The sequence below is a fragment of the Triticum aestivum genome, chromosome 7A (assembly GCF_018294505.1).
Source record: "Triticum aestivum cultivar Chinese Spring chromosome 7A, IWGSC CS RefSeq v2.1, whole genome shotgun sequence".
Taxonomy (NCBI): domain Eukaryota; kingdom Viridiplantae; phylum Streptophyta; class Magnoliopsida; order Poales; family Poaceae; genus Triticum; species Triticum aestivum.
This window is the reverse complement of record NC_057812.1, coordinates 412,348,767-412,368,441: the sequence shown is the minus strand read 5'-3', so window position 1 is coordinate 412,368,441 and position 19,675 is coordinate 412,348,767. Positions and strand designations below refer to the sequence as shown.

The 19,675-nt window shown below is 47.0% G+C and overlaps 1 protein-coding gene across 1 annotated transcript; it reads right to left on the bottom strand.

Annotated features, from left to right (window-relative positions):
- Positions 1-1,198: 1,198 nt before the first annotated feature.
- LOC123147249 (zinc finger CCCH domain-containing protein 56) lies at positions 1,199-4,977 on the bottom strand. Its single transcript, XM_044566496.1, has 2 exons — positions 4,073-4,977; positions 1,199-1,707 (listed from the first exon to the last, which is right to left on the bottom strand). The coding sequence occupies exons 1-2, from the start codon at positions 4,881-4,883 to the stop codon at positions 1,424-1,426; spliced, it is 1,095 nt and encodes a 364-aa protein (XP_044422431.1). The 5' UTR covers positions 4,884-4,977; the 3' UTR covers positions 1,199-1,423.
- Positions 4,978-19,675: the final 14,698 nt, after the last annotated feature.

The following is a 19,675-nucleotide window of genomic DNA, read 5'->3' as shown; positions in this document are numbered from 1 at the left end:
CCTTGCCGAAGCCCACGCGACGGCGCAAACGAATCCAAGAGAGTTCCATTGAAATTCACCGAGTATCTCACCGACGTGACACAAGCCATAATCCAGTCAACCCATCGCTGAGAGAAACCCAACTTTTGCATCACTTGCCTCAAGAAGACCCAATCAACCCTATCATAAGCCTTTGACAGATCCAACTTATACGCACAAAAGCTCTTTGTCAGATCCTTCTCCTGTTTGATGTGGTGGATGCACTCGAATGCCACAAGTGCATTATCCGTGATCAATCTTCCTGGAATAAAGGCGCTTTGTTCCGGAGAAATAAGATCGTCCAAGAGAGGTCTCAACCTATTACCCAAACACTTTGAGATAACCTTATATATAACGTTACAAAGGCTTATAGGTCTATAGTCCGAAATCTTGGTCGGGTTCGAGATTTTAGGTACGAGCACAATGGATGTAGAATTAACCCCCTCCGGCATAACTCCTGTGTGGAAAAAATCCTTCACCGCCGGCAATACCCCCTCCTTGAGCGTGCTCCAATTGCGCTGGAAGAACCTGGCCGGGAGGCCATCCGGTCCCGGCGCCTTGAGCGGGCCAATTTGAAACAATGCATCTAATATCTCCTTTTCAGAAAAAGCCTTGCACAACTTGATGTTATCTGCAGCCAACACCCTTGATTCCAACAAGTCCAAAACCGGTGAAGCATCAAGAGATGTGTCAGCCGAAAAAATATTATGAAAATACTCATTAACTAACAGCTCCATGGTAGCAAGATCAGAGTGCACAACACCAATACTATCAGCAACCGGTATAAAGCCGACGCGTTAGGGACACGCCGGCACAAAATAATTTTTTTGAAGGTCTAAGAAGGGAGCCGGAACTCGGCCTGAATCAACAATTAAAAGAGTCATATTTTTTGCAGGCTGAGCCCGGAGTGAGTGTCAAGACTGGACTGGGGAAAAAGAAACGACCTAGATCAAATCAAAAAATAGAAAAAACTAGAAACTCCCTTGAAATATGGCCGGGCTAAGCTGTAATTTTTTTCCTTTTCTTCATTTTTCGGCTTTCTGTTCTTTTTCTTACGATAGATATCTCTGTTCCTTCTCCAAGGCACGTATTATCTCTACCTGTGAATCTTTCGGATGCTGTTTTTCAACCAATAAGTAGGCTCCTTCCTTCCCGACTCTGCTCAAACATAAAAGAAACGAAACATGAACTTCAGACTTTCAGATATCCAGAAGACCAGAACACTACCATCCATACAGCTCTCCCAGCGGCGAGTTCACTGCAATCACGCATACAACAGACACAGTACAAGTTGCGGCAACATAATGTTTCAGTCTTACAACACGCAGACTCTCCCAGCACTAGGTTTTTGCAATGCCAACTAGAACTAAACTGGGTAAAGGAGACAGACACGGCGCTCCTCTTCCTAGTCGGTTTCGTCTATCCAATCACCATAGATCCTGCTTATCTTGTCGGGGCCTTTCCATTTCTGGATTGGCCTCTGTAGCTGCCCGGACCTTTGGCTGGCCAAGGCGGAACGCTGTGTCTGGCTGCCTAAATGGTAAACGTCTGCATGAGGGGGCACCGCAGTGGATGCAGCAGGAGTCTCCACAGGAAGTTTCGAAGATGCCGCAGCCTGCTTCGAGTCCGGAGTTGATGCAATGTCCCTCCCGTCAATGTCGACAAGTCCCCCACCATACTTGTGGAGTTCTGCAATTACAACCAAAATATATGTCAGTAATGTAAACTAGATCAGGTACATTATGTACATTAAGGCCCTGTTTGGTAGCAAAGTACTTTCTAAGCTTATGAGAATACTACAGTTTTTGAGATTACCAGTTATACTTACAATGGGTTGGTTGGTTGCCTCGTTTTGATACTACAGTATTCGCCAAACCATAGTTTTTTCTCTGTATTATATAAAAAAACCCAGACCTCTTTTTTAAGAACTGAGCAGCAGAAAAGAACGGCGTCACACGTCATTATCCTCCCAACTATTCTCAACAAGTTGCCATGTGCAGGGCCACTCTTAGGCTGATCAGTTGCTTAATGCAACGGCCAGCTCTGCTAGAAAGACGTGCGTGTTTGCTAGCTAACGGCTAGCCAGCTTTTACAACATCGCAGCGCAGAACAGGTTCTCAGGATTGTGAATACTAAAATACTCTGTTATGTCAAGACCACAGTATTTTTTATACCTATAGGATATATTTCTAAATTACTCTAAAGTAGTGATCTAAACGCTCTTATATTTCTTTACGGAGGGAGTGGTTTTTATATACTTTCGTTTTTGCATTTGTACTGTAGTTTTTGCAATGCTTTACTATCAAACATAGCCTAAGGCTCCACACCAAACAGGGCTTCAATAAACAGCGGTTTATCTGATGATTCCAAAAGAAGTATGAACCCAAGAAATAGACATGTACATAGCAGCACAAAGTAATTAGGTGTCTATTGGTAACCATCTAAGAAAATTCAAGCCATTAAGCATGAATCATGCACCAGGCATGTGTGCGACAGAAAAATGGCATATGTGGTGCCGGTACTTCATAATTTCATTTATCTTGCAAATGCTCATGCATAAAATAGAAAAAATTGTGCAAGATAAGACCTGCAATGGAGATATCAATTGTCTATAGGTAAGCAGACAAAAACAACTAGCATCAGGGCAAGTGTGGCATCAGCCCATATGGCAATTATGTAAAACCCAATAGACCAATACCAAACCTGACTACACCTAGAATGACTTATTCTGAACCCGGAACTTAGAAGATCCACACCCAACATGGAAACCATAAAATATGTCACAATAACACGCGGTCATCTCCAAACCCATATAAGCTAATCAGTAATCAGTGAGTTTGATGATCAGATTTTACTAGGAGCTAGCTTCATAAAGAAAACAATATCTGGTTATGTCAAATCTGGTTTACTTCTGATATCTTCCTTGATCCATGTGTTTCTAATCCTACAATTACAAAGCAAGTAGTTTCATAACACAAATTGTTGTCACTTACAAACATGTATGTTAGCACCACTGAAAATATTATGTACATTACTCTATAAGACTTCATAAACCAACTCCAGAGCAAGGTTCAAGATATCAGGGAATTTTTCCTATATGCTGGCGATGCTACTGCCTGTAACCAACTTCTGTATAAAGCAAGTGACACAATTGAGAGCAATTGTAAGGATGAACCCAGTTGGATCATTCACCTATTTACCAGTGGACTGGATCTCAACTATTATTGTGCACAGCTAGACTGCTAAGCATCACATAGGTTGGAAACTAATTAAACTTGATATGGACCAAGGGCTGACCATGCAAATTTTTGTGAATGTTATGTCACACTCGTGAGTACCAAGATGTAGGTTCTGAACGATCTTAAAGACCCATAGAGAACTCATAAACCTGGCCTGATTTGTTCTAGTAGTCCAGTAGCTGTGTTGGAAAGTAGATACTTCCAATCATAGAGTTTCAGGTAAGCTGCTGAACACAGTTGAAATCAGGCCTATGATGTGTTGTCGTAATTATAAAGAAATAATTATCTGAGTGTAGGCAAAAGTGTCAGGATAGGTTTAAAATACAACATATGATGCATTGTGGTCAATTATAAAGAAGCATCACTTATCTGAATGTACGCAAAAGCAAGCATCAGAATTGACTAGAAAACTGTATTGCAGGTTCTGTTTCAACTATAATGTGGGTTACAGTCTCATGGAATAAATGGACATGAGTAAGGACAGACCCAGTGCTGGAAGGTTTGGGGAACGATTATACGAGGCAAGCCTTACCCCTGCACAGTACAATGCAGAGAGGCTGCATCGGACCCAGGACCTCTTGGCACAATTGGGGAGTACTTCACCGCTGCACCAAGCCTATCCTCCATCAAATGGACATGAGTAACTTACTAACTTTATAAAATATTATGGCCTCATTATTTATATGAAATGTGAAGAGATTTCATGCAGAGACAAGGAAAAAAATATATGCAACCGTATGGTAATAACAATTGAATAGGCTGTCTGCAAAATTTGGGGATTAAAGTCAATTATGAAAAGAAAAAGAGGCGCTCACCAGCAGCTCCATGAGCAAAGTGGCACTTGCTACCGAAGGGGCAGTAGCCAGTCATCTCCCACTTGTTACAAATCCTCGTCTTCCAATTCGACGGCTTCAGAATTGTCGGTCCATTTGGAGAGGCGGCAGCAGCAGCAGCAGAGTTGTAGCTGCCCCCGCCAACCGACGGCGATAGGCTAATCGCGACGCTCTCACGCGCCTTGGACTGCTCATCATGCAAGAAAGTGCATGCGTCGCCATAGGGGCATCCCTCCTCGGTGTAGAACTTCTTGCAGTGCCGCCCCTTGTACGCCCTGCCAGACACGCTGTCACCAGGCACCACGTTGGACGACGTCATGATCGGGATCTGGTGCTCCTCTCTCTGTTCCGTCGCCTCCTCGTGTGCTGCCACGATCTCCTGCCAGTTGGGGGGCGGCTTGCGCAGCTCCTCCATCCCATGAGCGAAGTTGCAGTTTGTCACATACGGGCACGTCCCTGCCCGGAACTTGCAGCAGAGCTTCGTCTTGAAGAACATCTTCCCAATCGCGCGCGACTTGCTCGTGCTCCCGGCGTCGCCGCCGCCCGACGGCCCACTGCCCCTGGGCTTCTTGCCCGGCGGCGGCTGCTCGCCGCCGGCCCTTGAATGCGGCTGCGACGAGTTCCTGTCACCGCCATAGCAACCCCCGCTAAGCCCCTGGTCGCCGTTCCACTGGCTGTAGTCGTCCTCGGTGGCCCAAATCCCAGAGTCCCCGCCAGGAGGCGCCGCAGAGTTGGCCCAGCTTTCGGGACCGGCGGCGTCCGGGATGATATGGATGGCGTTGGTGTAGTCCATGGCCACTCTGTCAGATCCCGATGATGGAGCGCCCTCGCTCAGTTGGGGAATTTGGTTACAACCCTAGCTCGAGAACCCTAGTTGCACGTATGGGAAACAATATATCTATTTTATAGGACATTAAAACTTAACCGAGCATTTCTGGCCATCCATCTGCGTGATTTAGCAGATCTCAGCTGTTAACGCTGCTCTCTGTGCGTCCACTACCGCACGTCTTTTTCTGGGCTAAATGTTCTAAGGGCTACTCCAGAGGTGAGCCCTCTGGTTACGCGGGCCTATTCTCTCAACCCAATTATCCTACTGCTCTTTCCTACGAGGTACACGAAAAAGGATGTTGGTTGCTAGCAGAAAATAACAGGGCCGTTCGCTTCGAGAGAAACAACAAGGGGGCATGTCGCTGCCTGGAGAAAGGGGAAGGTGATCCGTCTACACACGGGAGGCCGACACGAACGCCTCTACGGGAGACGAGGGAATGGGTCGATCGGTTTGGGAGGGAGGGAGAGAGAGAGAGAGAGAGAGAGAGAGAGAGAGAGAGAGAGAGAAGGGGGGAGAGGGAGAGAGAGAGAGGAGGGGAACCAGTCGATAGGGGATGCAAATCCACACCATGGTTGTTCTCTTAGCGAAACTAACTCGTTGAGATTGAAGGATACAATCATTTTTCAGTTGTTATGCACAAAATCATGGCGGTGGATGTGCCCATCCTTTCTGCTGCTTTGGGGTAAGTGCATGTATATATTCTTCCTCCCATACCACTCTTCACTCGCCTCTTCACTTCGGCACTACAACACCCTTTGCCATGATACTTGGCTAGGTTTCTCTTTATTTCTTTCTAGTTCATATATTATTCCTCCTTCCAGCCATGCAATTACATTGTCATGACATTCTCTCAACTAAAAAATTGTGCATACAGGAGATGTTCATGTTGGGTGTGGTCAATTGATTTGGGCAGATCTTGGTGCTATGTATTGGCATTTTCTTCACTTCTGCAGTTCATAATCCATTTGCTTCTAGACAGGTAATTACTCCACACCTTATCCTTCCATGTGTTTATCATGCATGTTTTTACGCCACATGATTGATTAGAGTATATGCTTATATGTTACTCACATCATGATACTACTTGCTATTGTATGGAGCAGGTTATTTAGAACACTGTATTAGAATGTGCAAAAATCATAAACATGTTGTCATAGAGGTAGGCGAAGACTTAGCATCTTTTGTTTTTATCCTTAAACGAGCAAAGCTAAATGATTATGTGGATAATTTCTTTGCTAAGTATCGAGTGCAACTTGGTAGAGACTAGGTTATTGATGGCAAGCATTGATGTGCCCGTCTAATTTGGCCTTATAATTTAGGATATGAAGTATATAATTGTTTGCAATGCTTTAAAATGGTATAGTGCTTTCTTGCAGCTTGTGCTTCCCTCTTTCTTTTACAAAATCATGGCAGGTGTGACGCCCGGATAGTTACGCTACAGTAATCATTCGCTAATGATGCCACGTCACCTTGATTACTGTGGCTAATCTCGCATTAGTTCGAAAACGATTCAAATTCAAACTTGAATTTTTGGCAAACAAACAAAGTTTTCAAACTTTAAAACAAAAATGTTCGGACCGTGTCAAATATTGCATAGATAATTATGGTGAAGTAAACACATTTTTAGAAAATGCATAAATATTTTAAATTGAGTAAAACAAAAAGGAAAATAAATAAAAAGAAACAAAACCAAAACAAAACAAAAATAACAGACCCCCCCCCCCCGCTGGGCCAAGTGGCCCAGCTGGCCTCCGCCGCCCGAACGGGCCGGCCCAACCGCCCCGCTACCTCCCCTCCATAACCCCCCCACCAGGGAGGAAACCCAAACCCTAACTTACCCCCACCCCCCTACTCGCACCACTCCTCCCCCCCCCGCTAGATCTGGATCGGGGAATCCCGATCCCCTCGCCCTTCTCCCTCGCGCGCCCGTCGCCGCCTAGACGCGCCGGCGACCGGAGCTCCCTCGCCGGCCTGCTTCCCCTTCCCCACCGGACTGCTCCTCTCCGCCGCTCGTCCCCGTCGACCTCCCCGACCTCCACCGAGCACGTTGCCCCGTCCCTACTCCGCCCCGTGAGCTTCCCCCTCTCCTCCCCTGTCTTCGACGCGCACGCGCGCACGCCTCGCGTCCTCGTCCTGCGCTCGCCGCGCCGTTCCGCACGCGCACGCTGCCGCGCACCGCGACTCCCGCCCGCTGCCATCGACCGTTGCGCTCGCCGCATCGTGGATGCGCCCGACCCCACCCCGGAGCCGCCCGCGGCCACCTGCCTCCGCACGGGACCACCGTCGAGCTCCCGCACGCCCTGGACCGCGCTTGGCCGCGCCCGACCGTGGCCGACAGCGCGCGCTCGCACCCACGCCCCTCTGACCAAGCCCGGCCATGGACGGTCCCCGCTCCCCCTTGCTGCTGCACGCCCGCCGCCGCCGAACCTCGTCACCGGCCTTGTTTTCGGCCACCTCCAGCACCAACCACTAGCCCAACTCGATGCGCGCCAACGCGCTCGTCCTTCTGATGCTCGTGGGTGACCAAGTGGTCACCGGAACGCAACTCCGGCGAGCCGCTGCCGTGGTTCCCCTCCCCGCACGCCCACACGCCCTCCCCTGGACGCATCGTGGGCACGACCCCGCTGGCGCCCTCCGTCGCCTCCGTGCGGGTGCAAGGCGCCCGCACCCGATAACGCCCGTGCGCCCATTCGGGCTGGCGCCCGACGCCCGCGCCGACTCCACCCGCTAGCGCCCCGCCTGCTAGGCCTCTGTGCCACAGACAAACGGGCCTCACCCCCTCTTAAAAAAAGGAATTAAAAAATAAAATAAAATTAATAAAAAAAATGATTTAATAAATTAATTATTAATTAATTAATTAATTAAGTAATTAATTAAGTTAACTAATCACTAATTAAATTAACTAATCTGTAATTAACCTAAACAGAGAATGACAGGTGGGTCCCACTGGACCCACATGTCAGGTTGACCAAGTCAACTCTGTTGACCGCTGACGTCAGCATGACATCATGCTGACGTCATAAATCCATTTTTCGAATTAATTAAATAATTAATTAAATTCCAAAAATTAATAAAATCTTTAGAAAATCATATCTTTTAATCCGTAACTCGGATTAAAATATTTTCAACATGAAAGTTGCTCAGAACGACGGGACGAATCCGGATACGCAGTCCGTTCGTCCGCCACACACCCCTAACCTATCGAACCCGCAACTTTTCCCCTCCGGCTCCTCTGCCCGAAAACACGAAACACCGGGGATATTTTCCCGGATGTTTCCCCCCTTAACTGGTACCACCTCATACCACGCTAGGGCACGCCTAGCATCGTTACTTGTCTTGTCATGCATCGATATGCATCTGTTTACATGGTATTTATTGTTTCTTCCCCCCTTTTCTCTCCGGTAGACTACGAGACCGACGCTGCTGCTGCCCAGTTCGACTACGGAGTTGACGACCCCTCCTTCTTGCCAGAGCAACCAGGCAAGCCCCCCCTTGATCACCAGATATCGCCTATTCTCCTCTATACTGCTTGCATTAGAGTAGTGTAGCATGTTACTGCTTTCTGTTATACCTATCCTGATGCATAGCCTGTCCTTGTTACTACTGTTGATACCTTTACCTTCTATCCTATATGCTTAGTATAGGATGCTAGTATTTTTCATCTATGGCCCTACATTCTTGTCCGTTTGCTGTGCTATACTATTGGGCCGAGATCACTCGGGAGGTGATCTCGGGTATATACTATATACTTATACATGATACATGTGGAGACTAAAGTCGGGTCGGCTGGTGGAGCACCCGCGAGTGGTTCTTTGTGGCGGAGCGTCAGGGCAGGTTGAGACCGCCTAGGAGAGAGGCGGGCCTGGCCCTGTTCGGCGTTCGCGGATACTTAACACGCTTAACGAGATCTTGGTATTTGATCTGAGTTGGTTACGAGCCTATACGCACTAACCATCTACGCGGGAGTAGTTATGGGTATCCCGGCGTCGTGGTATCAGCCGAAGCACTTCGTGACGTCAGCGACTGAGTGACGCGCGCCGGATTGGACTGGAACGCCACTAGGCTAGGTTTGCTTCCGGCCGCGTACGCAACGTGCAGGTGTGCTATGGGCGATGGGCCCAGACCCCTGTGCGCTTAGGTTTAGACCGGCGTGCTGGCCTCTCTGTTGAGCCTAGGTGGGGCTGCGACGTGTTGATCTTCCGAGGCCGGGCATGACCCAGGAAAGTGTGTCCGGCCAAATGGGATCAAGCGTGCTGGGTAAGTTGGTGCACCCCTGCAGGGAAGTTAATCTATTCGAATAGCCGTGATCTTCGGTAACAGGACGACTTGGAGTTGTACCTTGACCTTATGACAACTAGAACCGGATACTTAATAAAACACACCCTTCCAAGTTCCACAGACAACCCGGTGATCGCTTTTCCACAGGGCGACGAGGGGAGGATCGCCGGGTAGGATTATGCTATGCGATGCTACTGGAGATGCTACTGGTTGGAGATGCTACTTGGAGATGCTACTTGGAGGACTTCAATCTACTCTCTTCTACATGCTGCGAGACGGAGGCTGCCAGAAGCGTAGTCTTCGATAGGACTAGCTATCCCCCTCTTATTCTGGCATTCTGCAGTTCAGTCCACTGATATGGCCTCCTTACACATATACCCATGCATATGTAGTGTAGCTCCTTGCTTGCGAGTACTTTGGATGAGTACTCACGGTTGCTTTCTCCCCTCTTTTCCCCTTTCCCTTCTACCTGGTTGTCGCAACCAGATGCTGGAGCCCTGGAGCCAGACGCCACCGTCGACGACGACCCCTACTACACCGGAGGTGCCTACTACTACGTGCAGCCCGCTGACGACGACCAGGAGTAGTTAGGAGGATCCCAGGCAGGAGGCCTGCGCCTCTTTCGATCTGTATCCCAGTTTGTGCTAGCCTTCTTAAGGCAAACTGGTTTAACTTATGTCTGTACTCAGATATTGTTGCTTCCGCTGACTCGTCTATGATCGAGCACTTGTATTCGAGCCCTCGAGGCCCCTGGCTTGTATTATGATGCTTGTATGACTTATTTATGTTTTAGAGTTGTGTTGTGATATCTTCCCGTGAGTCCCTGATCTTGATCGTACACATTTGCGTGCATGATTAGTGTACGATTGAATCGGGGGCGTCACAAGTTGGTATCAGAGCCAGCTGCCTGTAGGAATCCCCCTTCCACACTCCTTGGCCGAAGTCGAGTCTAGACATTACAAAAACTTTTACTAACTTGGCTGTGAGCCTTACGGGCCCACGTCGCCATCGGGTGGTACTAGGATCTTTTACTCCTCGACCTTTACTCTGGGACTCTGAGCTCTCTTCTATTCGGGTTAAATGAATTTTACTAAATCTAACATTAGGATCTCGTTATCACTTTCACCCGGAGAGCCCCTTATTACTGATGATCGTCTGCTGCACCAGAATACCCTGAAAATGCTCTCCGCTGTTAACTCGAGAACTTGTGTTCATCGTGTTTGCAATTCCCCTTCCACCGTAAACCCTTATGGATAACTACTTGCAGTTGTTATTCTTACCTTCATCCCCAGTTGGTCTTGGTATTACAAGATACCCTGAAAAACTCGTCGTTGTTTTGATAATCCTTTGAGCTTACTGCCTTGTTGTTCTTTGTCACCTGAATACCCCTACGGTTAATTCTCGCACTTATCGAGTATCCGCTCATCCCCCAGTTGTTCATGTGTTACACAAAAGTCCTCGAAATACCATTCGATATTCTGAAAATCCTCAGCAACCTATTGCTCTGGAATTTCTTGTTTGCTTTCATTATGATTAATCCCATAAGTATAGTAATCATATTGGCATCCTTTGTCACCATCATTTTTGAGTCCGTTGATTCAATACGTGCGAATGCACGCAATCATCAGTTGATCCTTTTAAATTATCTTTCCGGCTCAGACTGAGCTGGTTCTCGACCAAACTATCTGTCGTCGATTGTGCCTCTGGTATATTCAATTGATCCATCCTTGATCAGAATGTCTGCTTCTGATCCCTTGTTTTGGAAATCATAATTCCTTTGTTATCTAAGCATCGAATTATTCAGATGTTCTATAATCTGATGCCCGTGCATTCTTTCTCCCTCTGATTGAGTATCGATACTCACATCAGCTCCGTTGTGGATCGCCCGATCCATTGTTGGATTTCATCCGACATTGTCCTTCATAATTAATCATCTTGTGAGTTCTTTCTCTGATACATAATGCCTGTGTTAAGTTGTATCCTCTGCTTGGCCAACCATGCTCTGCTTTCGGGCTTGTGTTATTTACTCTTGAAACTTGTGGTATATGTTTCTAAGAAGCCCCTATGGGTTGAACATATGCCTTCTCTAAACCGTGTGAACCCGAAAGTTTTCACGAATAATACTCTTCTGGTGCTTCGCCAGCTAAAATTTCAACACTGCAACTTCATCGAACATGAGAAGTGAATGAAAGGTTATGCATTGGAGAAGTGGGAGTCGACCTTGAACTTGTGTTCATGCCCATGGACACGATGTAGATCTTATCATTAGAGCTTCTCTTAAATTAATTATTCCTTTGGTATAAGTTCTTCTTATATCAGGGATCTGGCCTTTTGCAACCGTGGTTCCGACCATGATTGTTCTTCTTTGATTCCATTTCTCGGACAAGTTAAACAATTGTCTTCTATGGATCAATACACCAGTCCAACCTTTACTTTGATCTTCTGTCGAGTATTACCCCCCTGGTATCTCGAGATTATCATGGAACTGCATAACTTCTTATGAGTTCATCATCAAGTGCTACATTCCCACTGATTCCAATTTTTCAAAAGCTCTGAGTTATTAAACACTCAAAGACACCAATAACTGAACCGAGTCCGCACTACGGTTCAACAACTCTTCGGTAAGCTACTATAAGTACGAGTTTGTACCCGATCACGCCATTCCTAGCCTGTTTGGCTATATCATTGTCGTGATGATTTTAACTGTGCTACCCGGTCCTTCTTCTCGGAGCACAATTTTCGACGATGAACTAACCTTACGTCGATCCTCATCGTCATATCATTTCGCCTTGAACAACAAGCTTGGTTTCGAGTTTGTGTCGTACCCTTGGTTCCAATAACCTTTCACTTCATCATTACTTTGACTTGATGTCGTCGCCGATCGATTACATCTTCATGAACTCTCGCGACAAAGGTGTCGTGATCATCAACATTCTGAGCTCATCCAGGATATCAATTGAATTCATGATGAGAAATACCATCCTTGCCCTCGATGAATTGTATTATCATTGACCACTTTATTGCCTTCCCACCAACACAAGCTTGTTCATGTTTGGTGTTATACCTTGAGTTCCTTGCTATCCAGCAATTGTTCTTCTTTACCTTGGAGTATTACCATCCTTTATGTCAAGAATGTTCTGAGATTTGTTCCACCTCTTGAGAATTCTTGACATAGAAATACTTCTCACCATCACCATTCTTTCTTGGTCCCCGTGTTAATTCCAACAAGTGAACGGTGTTGTTTGGATTCTTTCCTTCTAGCAACCCTATTTTTTTGAAGTTAATGGTCGAAAGTTCATTCTTAGGCTATTGACTATTGAATCACCATTCTGACATTGGTCGTGCAACCCAACCCATATTTCGGGTGCACCTTTCAACCAATGTTTAATTGTGTATGTTTTCCTCGAGCATACATCATTATACCATTTGATCTGACAAATGTCATCTTCTTGTTCACATTATTGTGGAAATCCATCTTTTGAAAATCTCAATGAATTGTCGCTGAGTCAATCAGCCACCTCCTCACCTCTCCTTGGTTTAATGATGAACTATTGTTTCAGGAACCCGCTCCCATAGTTCATTTTCCGAGAATCTTGCAATGCCATTTCAACGATTTGTGTTGCGCCTTTTCTTCTCGGACATCCTGAGTCTGAGGCATCATGACACCAATTGGATCTGAATCTCGGTCAGATATGATGGTTGGGACAACTTTCCAGGAGTTATGTTGTTTGTCCTTTGATGACCCGGTAACATGATGTCATGCCTAGCACCCCCCCCTGGCTGGAGGACCTATCATTATAGATTCCTTTTCAGCAAGGTTATCCATTCATCCTGGAGGAAATTGTAGGACTTATTTTATAAGTTACTCCTGATGGATCATTGGTGTATCCGAAGTCTGGCCCTTGATTGAAACACCATATCATTGCTACCTGAAGCATGTCTGTGGTACTCCGTTCATCACCAAGAACATTTGAAGCACAATGCTAAATTCTCTTTATCAATTATCCAAACACCGTTGTATGGGTAATGTCATGAAATTTTCCTCCCATTACCTAAATGGTTTTCTACCTTCCATCCTGTCATGGATATCATCTGCTTGTCCTTGGGAAGGATATACCCCTGGAATATGTGTTTAAACACATTTTTTTCCTTTCCATTGATCTGGTTAAATCTGATAATCATATCTTCCTTTCCATTGTTTGGTTTAACCTTTCTTGTGATCTGAGCAGTAATATTCTCCTGCTTATGTAAACACCTCGGTGTACAACTCTGCCAGTGAGACCCTGTTACTTTTGTTGGTGACATTTCGGTAACCACCGATGGACGAGAACTTTGCCTACTGGTCCGCCTCGTTCAACGAGCAGGAAAATGGTTCTCTTCGTCCCTCGTCCTTGGTACTGATGTTGTTGCCGACATAACTGATAGGCTATCCTCTGACATACCTTGCTTGCATGATCACGCAAGACGTCTCCGCCCTTTCTACCTTTAACCCACATGGTGGGCCCATAACCCACAGTTCCACAGGATCGAAACCTGACTCTCCTGTACACCCCCTGTTCCCAAAGTTATTCCTCCCGCGTGGACTCGTATGTAATTCATGAGCCACCTTCCAATGAGATCGTCAATTCTGGCATCGGACACAATAATTATTCCGTTGCTTGAAACCCCTTTTCACCTTCTGCCTAGGCAATGAACGATTGCCTGGCTGCTTGAAACTTCTTATTGTACCTTCCAACTTTACTCTCGATGTGTTTTATTTTGTTCAACTCGAGAGGTACTCATATGCTCATTCATGGGTTAATCCCAGATTATTACCCTTATAGCATTCTGTCGTTGCTGATCTGCCCCGTTACCTATTCTTAAATACGATGAAGATCCCGAAGAAAGGATGCCGACTTCATCCTGATGACCTGAAGCAGAGGAATGAAGACATCAGTGTAATGGATTGATCTCTTCAAGAAGAGCAACCAAAGACGAGAAGATTCGTTAGGATTTCGTAACCAGACCTTTCCCCCTAGTCCCCCTCTTAAATCTCGGGACGAGATTTCTTGTAGTGGAGGAGAATTGTGACGCCCGGATAGTTACGCTACAGTAATCCTTCGCTAATGATGCCACGTCACCTTGATTACTGTGGCTAATCTCGCATTAGTTCGAAAACGATTCGAATTCAAACTTGAATTTTTGGCAAACAAACAAAGTTTTCAAACTTTAAAACAAAAATGTTCGGACCGTGTCAAATATTGCATAGATAATTATGGTGAAGTAAACACATTTTTAGAAAATGCATAAATATTTTAAATTGAGTAAAACAAAAAGGAAAATAAATAAAAAGAAACAAAACCAAAACAAAACAAAAATAACAGACCCCCCCCCCCCGCTGGGCCAAGTGGCCCAGCTGGCCTCCGCCGCCCGAACGGGCCGGCCCAACCGCCCCGCTACCTCCCCTCCATAACCCCCCACCAGGGAGGAAACCCAAACCCTAACTTACCCCCACCCCCCCCTACTCGCACCACTCCTCCCCCCCGCTAGATCTGGATCGGGGAATCCCGATCCCCTCGCCCTTCTCCCTCGCGCGCCCGTCGCCGCCTAGACGCGCCGGCGACCGGAGCTCCCTCGCCGGCCTGCTTCCCCTTCCCCACCGGACTGCTCCTCTCCGCCGCTCGTCCCCGTCGACCTCCCCGACCTCCACCGAGCACGTTGCCCCGTCCCTACTCCGCCCCGTGAGCTTCCCCCTCTCCTCCCCTGTCTTCGACGCGCACGCGCGCACGCCTCGCGTCCTCGTCCTGCGCTCGCCGCGCCGTTCCGCACGCGCACGCTGCCGCGCACCGCGACTCCCGCCCGCTGCCATCGACCGTTGCGCTCGCCGCATCGTGGATGCGCCCGACCCCACCCCGGAGCCGCCCGCGGCCACCTGCCTCCGCACGGGACCACCGTCGAGCTCCCGCACGCCCTGGACCGCGCTTGGCCGCGCCCGACCGTGGCCGACAGCGCGCGCTCGCGCCCACGCCCCTCTGACCAAGCCCGGCCATGGACGGTCCCCGCTCCCCCTTGCTGCTGCACGCCCGCCGCCGCCGAACCTCGTCACCGGCCTTGTTTTCGGCCACCTCCAGCACCAACCACTAGCCCAACTCGATGCGCGCCAACGCGCTCGTCCTTCTGATGCTCGTGGGTGACCAAGTGGTCACCGGAACGCAACTCCGGCGAGCCGCTGCCGTGGTTCCCCTCCCCGCACGCCCACACGCCCTCCCCTGGACGCATCGTGGGCACGACCCCGCTGGCGCCCTCCGTCGCCTCCGTGCGGGTGCGCGGCGCCCGCACCCGATAACGCCCGTGCGCCCATTCGGGCTGGCGCCCGACGCCCGCGCCGACTCCACCCGCTAGCGCCCCGCCCGCTAGGCCTCTGTGCCACAGACAAACGGGCCCCACCCCCCTTAAAAAAAGGAATTAAAAAAATAATTAATAAAAATAAAAATGATTTAATAAAATTAATTATTAATAAATTAATTAATTAAGTAATTAATTAAGTTAATTAATCCGGTTTAATTAATTTAATTAACTAGTTAAGTTTAATTAAACTGTAATTAGATTAACCTAAACCCTAATTAACCTAATTAGAGGTTGACAGGTGGGTCCCCCTGGACCCACATGTCAGGTTGACCAGGTCAACGGTCAACGTTGACTGCTGACGTCAGCATGACATCATGCTGATGTCATAAATCCATTTTCGAATTAATTAAATAATTAATTAAATTCCAGAAATTAATAAAATCTTTAGAAAATCATATCTTTTAATCCGTAACTCGGATTAAAATATTTTCAACATGAAAGTTGCTCAGAACGACGAGACGAACCCGGATACGTAGCCCGTTCGTCCACCACACACCCCTAACATATCAAACCCGCAACTTTCCCCCTCCGGTTCATCTGTCAGAAAACACGAAACACCGGGAATACTTTCCCGGATGTTTTCCCCCCCTTCACCGGTATCACCTACTACCGCGTTAGGGCACACCGAACACCGCGTATTGCCTGGTTATATTTTGTGATGCTTTGTTTGCTCTGTATTCATTATTTCTCCCCCCTTTTCTCTCCGGTAGACTACGAGACCGACGCTGCTGCTGCCCAGTTCGACTACGGAGTTGACGACCCCTCTCTCTTGCCAGAGCAACCAGGCAAGCCCCCCCCTTGATCACCAGATATCGCCTATTCTACTCTATACTGCTTGCATTAGAGTAGTGTAGCATGTTACTGCTTTCTGTTATACCTATCCTGATGCATAGCCTGTCCTTGATACTACTGTTGTTACCTTTACCTGCAATCCTATATGCTTAGTATAGGATGCTAGTATATTCATCTGTGGCCCTACATTCTTGTCCGTCAGCCGTGCTATACTATCGGGCCGTGATCACTCGGGAGGTGATCACGGGTATATACTATATACTTATACATGATACATGTGGAGACTAAAGTCGGGTCGGCTGGTGGAGCACCCGCGAGTGGATCTTTGTGGCGGAGCGACAGGGCAGGTTGAGACCGCCTAGGAGAGAGGTGGGCCTGGCCCTGTTCGGCGTTCGCGGATACTTAACACGCTTAACGAGATCTTGGTATTTGATCTGAGTTGGCTACGAGCCTATACGCACTAACCATCTACGCGGGAGTAGTTATGGGTATCCCGACGTCGTGGTATCAGCCGAAGCACTTCGTGACGCCAGCGACTGAGTGGCGCGCGCCGGATTGGAACGTAAGCCTGCTCTTGTATTAAGGGGGCTAGTTCTGCTTTTGGCCGCGTACGCAACGTGCAGGTGTGCTATGGGCGATGGGCCCAGACCCCTGTGCGCTTAGGTTTAGACCGGCGTGCTGGCCTCTCTGTTGAGCCTAGGTGGGGCTGCGACGTGTTGATCTTCCGAGGCCGGGCATGACCCAGGAAAGTGTGTCCGGCCAAATGGGATCAAGCGTGCTGGGTAAGTTGGTGCACCCCTGCAGGGAAGTTAATCTATTCGAATAGCCGTGATCTTCGGTAACAGGACGACTTGGAGTTGTACCTTGACCTTATGACAACTAGAACCGGATACTTAATAAAACACACCCTTCCAAGTTCCACAGACAACCCGGTGATCGCTTTTCCACAGGGCGACGAGGGGAGGATCGCCGGGTAGGATTATGCTATGCGATGCGGATGCTACTGGAGATGCTACTTGGAGATGCTACTTGGAGATGCTACTTGGAGGACTTCAATCTACTCTCTTCTACATGCTGCGAGACGGAGGCTGCCAGAAGCGTAGTCTTCGATAGGACTAGCTATCCCCCTCTTATTCTGGCATTCTGCAGTTCAGTCCACTGATATGGCCTCCTTACACATATACCCATGCATATGTAGTGTAGCTCCTTGCTTGCGAGTACTTTGGATGAGTACTCACGGTTGCTTTCTCCCCTCTTTTCCCCTTTCCCTTCTACCTGGTTGTCGCAACCAGATGCTGGAGCCCAGGAGCCAGACGCCACCGTCGACGACGACCCCTACTACACCGGAGGTGCCTACTACTACGTGCAGCCCGCTGACGACGACCAGGAGTAGTTAGGAGGATCCCAGGCAGGAGGCCTGCGCCTCTTTCGATCTGTATCCCAGTTTGTGCTAGCCTTCTTAAGGCAAACTTGTTTAACTTATGTCTGTACTCAGATATTGTTGCTTCCGCTGACTCGTCTATGATCGAGCACTTGTATTCGAGCCCTCGAGGCCCCTGGCTTGTATTATGATGCTTGTATGACTTATTTATGTTTTAGAGTTGTGTTGTGATATCTTCCCATGAGTCCCTGATCTTGATCGTACACATTTGCGTGCATGATTAGTGTACGATTGAATCAGGGGCGTCACAGCAGGTAATTGAAAAGAGGAATTCAATTGGATTTCAAGATGGCAGTGAGTTTGTTCTTTTTTATCTTGGGTCTAATGGACTTTTATATAATTCATGTTTAGGTCTCAAGTGTATGGGGGATTTCTAGGATGGTTGGTGGATACATGTTGTGATTGACTATGGCCTCTTTTAACTCCTAGAGAAAGCACTCTTGCAAATGCTCCCATCACAACATCTGATTTGGGCAGCATGCATAGTTGGTCTTCCCCTTTCATCTAATCAATCAAGCGCTTTGGGTGGTTGGCCCTTTATTCTCCACCTTTTTAATAATCAGATATTGGTTACAAGAAAGCTCAGGAGTCATCATGGCTTTCTCCTCTCTTTCTTTGCCGAATTATACATAACAATAGGTCAAAGGTTAGATTTTTAATTTTTTATTACTATTTTCAATAGTATATCAAGCCACTTCTCGTTGCGTATTTCAACGTCATCTTTGTCCTGGTATGAACTAGGAAACACAAATCACCTCTACCTATTTATTACTGACATTAGCATGTCTTGGTTATTGTTTTAAATAGCCCAATTTTAATTGGTAAAGTGGGCCATGCTTATTATATTTATCAAACTTTGTCAAATAGAACTTGTGACAGTAATGTGTTTTACCAAGTTTATGTTGATATCACAGGCATAATTATCTTTTATCTAATTTAAAGGCGGACCCTAGGGAACTTATGGTCCTCCTTTTCTTCTTGCATGACATTGGTTACTCGTGTTTGTATTTCATAACAGATCTTCTCGGGTACTTTTTGATTATTGTAGAGAGCTTGTCACATGAAGAGATTATGGGCTTAAGAGAGAAGTTCTCAAATACCTAGATACTTTTAATATCTAGGACAATTAGCCTTGAAGGACTTGGTCTTCCAAATTCGGTACCGGAATTGTTGAATAGAAGGCAGCTAATGGAAGCGGTATGTTAGTCTATTCCCATTGATGTTTAATATTTTCCTCTTTAGTCACGTTTTTGCACGATTACATTTTGCATTTTAACGCCTTAACTCACAATTATCTTTTGCACGGGTACGTAACAACGATTAATTGGAAGGTGACATGCAGAAGTTGGTAAAAGTAAAGAAAAATGATTATTGAAGCTGACACAGATCATGTGAGTAGATCCAGCAACTCCTAAGCAGCACTACTGGATTTTGGATCAGCATAAATTATATGATGATTTATCACGGTCAAGAAGAGAAATGTGTATAATATTGGCATGATATGGTGCAAGGTTGCAACAACCACCTAGTTTCGTTCGGCCATGTACTTTGTTCGTTGCTTTATACACACACACACACACACACACACTGCTTTGGTATTCACTCCTTTGGAGTACTACATAGTTGGCTTGTACCATGTATTAATTGCATAGGATTCCATCCTATGGATACTAAGTAATGAAGTATTTGTAACTAGTTTATATTGTGATTCTTTAACTAGATGCAGGTCCATAGTTCGGACAGAGTACATGATATTACTTGACATGGATATGAAAATGGTTTACCTCTGTATTTTGCAGCTGGACAAGAATGTCTTTCAATGGAAGGATCCAGTGATTTTTTATGGGTACTTCATAGT